This window comes from Dipodomys ordii, unplaced genomic scaffold (assembly GCF_000151885.1).
Source record: "Dipodomys ordii isolate 6190 unplaced genomic scaffold, Dord_2.0 Scaffold45, whole genome shotgun sequence".
Classification (NCBI taxonomy): Eukaryota; Metazoa; Chordata; class Mammalia; order Rodentia; family Heteromyidae; genus Dipodomys; species Dipodomys ordii.
In genome coordinates this window covers 7,311,318-7,315,084 of record NW_012267261.1, presented here as the reverse complement: position 1 = coordinate 7,315,084, position 3,767 = coordinate 7,311,318, and the positions used below count along the sequence as shown (strand labels likewise).

At 36.7% G+C, this 3,767-nt stretch overlaps 1 protein-coding gene across 1 annotated transcript in view; it reads right to left on the bottom strand.

Moving 5' to 3' along the window:
- Dlg1 (discs, large homolog 1 (Drosophila)) overlaps positions 1-3,767 on the bottom strand; it is a 115,884-nt gene that overhangs the window by 57,204 nt on the left and 54,913 nt on the right. The window contains exon 11 of the mRNA XM_013019309.1: positions 1,780-1,882. Coding sequence (XP_012874763.1) covers positions 1,780-1,882 — 103 coding nt within the window. The remainder of the gene's footprint in view (positions 1-1,779; positions 1,883-3,767) is intronic.

Below are 3,767 nucleotides of genomic sequence, written 5' to 3'. Positions count from 1 at the left end.
TGGGGGGGCCTGGTCGTGGGGCCTACACTCTGGGCCTGGGTGCTGTCCCTCAGCTCTTCAGCTCAAGGCTAGCACTCTACCACTTGAGCCACAGCGCTACTTCTGGCTTTTGTCTTTTTGCTTATGTGGTGCTGAGGAATTGAACCCAGGGCTTCAGGCCTACCACTGAGCTACCTTCCCAGCCCATAGACACAACTATTTTGACATTGCTAATTTCTTCTAATCTTTATGTTTTATTTTATTTTTTCCAGTCCTGGAGGTTGAACTTAGGGCCTGGGTGCTGATCCTGAGATTTGTGTTTGACCTACATCTTCACTTCCATCTTTTTTTGGTGGTTAACTGGAGATAAGTCTCATAGATTTTCCTGACCAAGCTGTCTTAGAACTGCTTCATTCCTCACATCTTGGCTTCCTGAGTAGCTAATCTTACAGGTAGCTAGGAATTACATTTTTTTATGGCACAAAACATAGCCCTTCATCTTTGGGAAGTACAATTTCTGTCATATTCTAAGCTCTGATATAATGAGCATTAGTAATGACACCTATGTCTATTTCCCCCCTCTTTCTACCAGACCTCAGAGTTGCTTAAGGTGCCTTTGCCGCTATTCCAAGTAATTTATCTGTGTTTTTAGTCTTACTTAACATGGGGTTTGGGTAGAAGTGTGCATTTTGTTCTCCTTGTTGCTTTTGTGAATTTTCTGGTGAAGTCCAGAGTAGAAATTGACAACCTCTTACTGTTTCTAAAAAGTCTATAGTCTTTGTAAACATATAAAAGGACTGCCTACAATATTAAAGAAATGGTGATTTGACGTTTGTATAATGTACTGACAGGGTGGGACTGTGTTGGCCAGAGGTGAAAGTGTGTGTTCACACTGGCCAATTTGTTTCTCACATACACACAAAAAGTAATGAGCTGGCACTCAATTTCCTATGTTAAAAGTAATTTGTTCAGCAACTGAACCTGAAAGATGAATGTTTACTAGACTGACAGACTACATTATAAAATGTCAAGCAATACCCAACATACTATTCTGATTATGTAAAAAAAATTAGATTTTGTTACAAAAATAAGTTCTACTCCATGGAACAATGATCCTTAATTTAGCCCCTTTAATCACATCATTTTTTTCCTTCTTCATCATGTTGTTTATGAACATTAACAAGTATATTATGTATCCTTTTTGGTGCTTAAACTTTGTAAATCTCACTGAGGTTTTATTGGTAAAGTAGTAATGTGAAGCACAACAGAGTTTTATTTATGTTTCCTATGGCATCACCTCATATTTTCCATTACCACTTCCTTCCCCTAGGACTCTGGCAAAGTCATGGAAACACATTATATTACATTGTTCAGATTTCAAACTTCTACTCTTCAAATTGTAACAATAGGTATTAGAAATATTTGAAATTTGGTATTAATAATCTAATTTAGAGGTCAGAAAAAATTTGGGTGACCTAATTTTATTTGGCTTTATTACTACTTTTACTTAGGATTTTTATTAATATTTCAGCTCAACAAGCTAGTCAAAGGGTCATTAAAAGAGGTCAGATTAAAAAAAACCCTTGAGAAATGATCCAAATTTTTGATAAAAAATTTCTACATGCTACTAAAAACACTTTTGTCCTGGAAAAATCAATTGGGTGCAGACTAAACAAATACTGGATGAAAAAAATCTGAATTAAACATAAAAAGTGTAAATGCAATTAAACGTTATTAAGAGGAAGAATAGGGAAAACAACTGGAATAAGCAACAATCACAGAGAGCAAGAACTTTATTACCTTCAGGTCGATACTGTGCAACAATTGTGACAGCTTGGCCAGCATTTTTCAGTGCAGCTGCTGCCTGCTCATGACTGGCAGCTCTGAGGTCAACACTGTTCACCTGTAAACAAAACCCAATCTTAATCTGAGAGGCAATTATCACTTTGATTAGAATTTACAATGGTCTCTCACTTGTAGGCACAGACTAGCTGCAGTAACTTTTCTACTAAAATATACTATACAGTGAAACAAGAGTATTGTCTATTCAAAGCAATTTCATGCACTAAAGATAATGTACTGATTTAAACAGAGTAAATATTAAATCTATCAGGAGACATTTTTTTGAATAAAAGAATCTTTCCCAGGTAAAATACTTACTGAGGTGACCAATCCCATTCCAGATGAATAAGCAACTTAATACTTATTTCTGAAAAGTTCCTTAGTACGTATTGTAAGGTTCGCCATTTTAAGTGATTGCACATTTTCCACTAAGACAAACCTATCACATTTATAGAGCCATTATACTTGAATATAATTAACTTTTAATATTTAATTTTCAAAAATAAAGAGCCAGTAATAGAATACAGTTGTCTTTAGGACATTTTTGGGGAGTATGGGGGGCCTCACACTTGCTAGGCATTCTTCATTGTGAGCAGTAGAAATGTTGTCTTAATCTACACTTCTTTCTTGCACAGTGCAGCCTCATACTCAGTCAGAGGTAGAAGTTAGGACTTTTTAGGTCTTTCTTGGAAGATCTTGAAAACCACCTAAGATGCAATTTACATTTCTGGAATGCTTTTCTTATCATATTCCTACCACATTTATTTTTAGTTTGAGCAGTATTCTCTGATTTTTGTTACTGTTGAAAAGTCAATGCTGAAAAGCACTGTCAATTCATAAGGTTTGCTTGTACATCGCAAATTCCCTTTTAAAATTAGCATTCATGAGTTATACAAGGAGGAACACACACACACACACACACACACACACAATATATCAATATATATATATATATATATCCTGATCAACCTCATTCTTTCTTATTCCTTTCCTCCCTACCCTCATTCTTAAAACAGTTCCACCAGGTTTCTTTTTTTTTTTTTAATGCATGTCAATTAACTATGTAGACAATGTTTATCCTCATCTACCTTCTGTTAGTCTGTCCCATTAGCACTGGTTCTCCCATCCACAGTTTTGAAATTCTTTTCTTTCTTCTTTTTATTGGTTGTATTAGAAATTAGTAGGCAAGCATGGTAGTACCAAGGCTTGTTGAGACACATCTCAGCACCTCCCTCTTATTAAAAAAATTTTTGTCAGTCATAGGGTTTGGGCGCCGTCCCTCAGCTCTTCAGCTCAAGACTAGCGCTCTACCACTTGAGCCACAACACCACTTCTGGTTTTCTGGTGGTTTATTGAAGAGTCTTACTTTCTTGCATGGGCTGGCTTTGAACCGCTATCCTCAGATAGCCTCCTGAGTAGCTAGGATTACAGGTATGAGTTACCCCTTTTTTGTTTTAGATATTCTAAAGGTAGGGTCTTGAGTTGTTTTAAATATTTTAAAGGTAGGGTCTTGAGTTTTTGCCCATGCTAGCCTCCAACTGCAGTTCTTCTTATGGGTCCTGTGTGACTGAAATCATGACCCCATGTCTATGTATTAATTCAGATGAAATCTCAATAACTATTTGCCTGGGCTGGTCTTGAACTGTGATCTGCCCAATCTCTTGCTTTTTGTAGCTGGAATTACAAATGTAAACAGTCATGCCTGGCTTATATCACAAATTTTAAAGTTAAGAAAGTTTATCATAACACTTCTTTTTTTTTTGGGGGGGGGTGGTGTTGGGTCTGGCACTTGAACTCAAGAGCTTAGGCACTATCCCTAAGCTTTTTTGCTCCAGCTTTTTGGACTCCACAACTTGAGCCACAGCTCTAATTCTAGCTTTTTGGTGCTTAACTAGAGGTAAGAGTCTCACAGTCTTTCCTATTGGCTGGCTTCAAACTGTGATCCT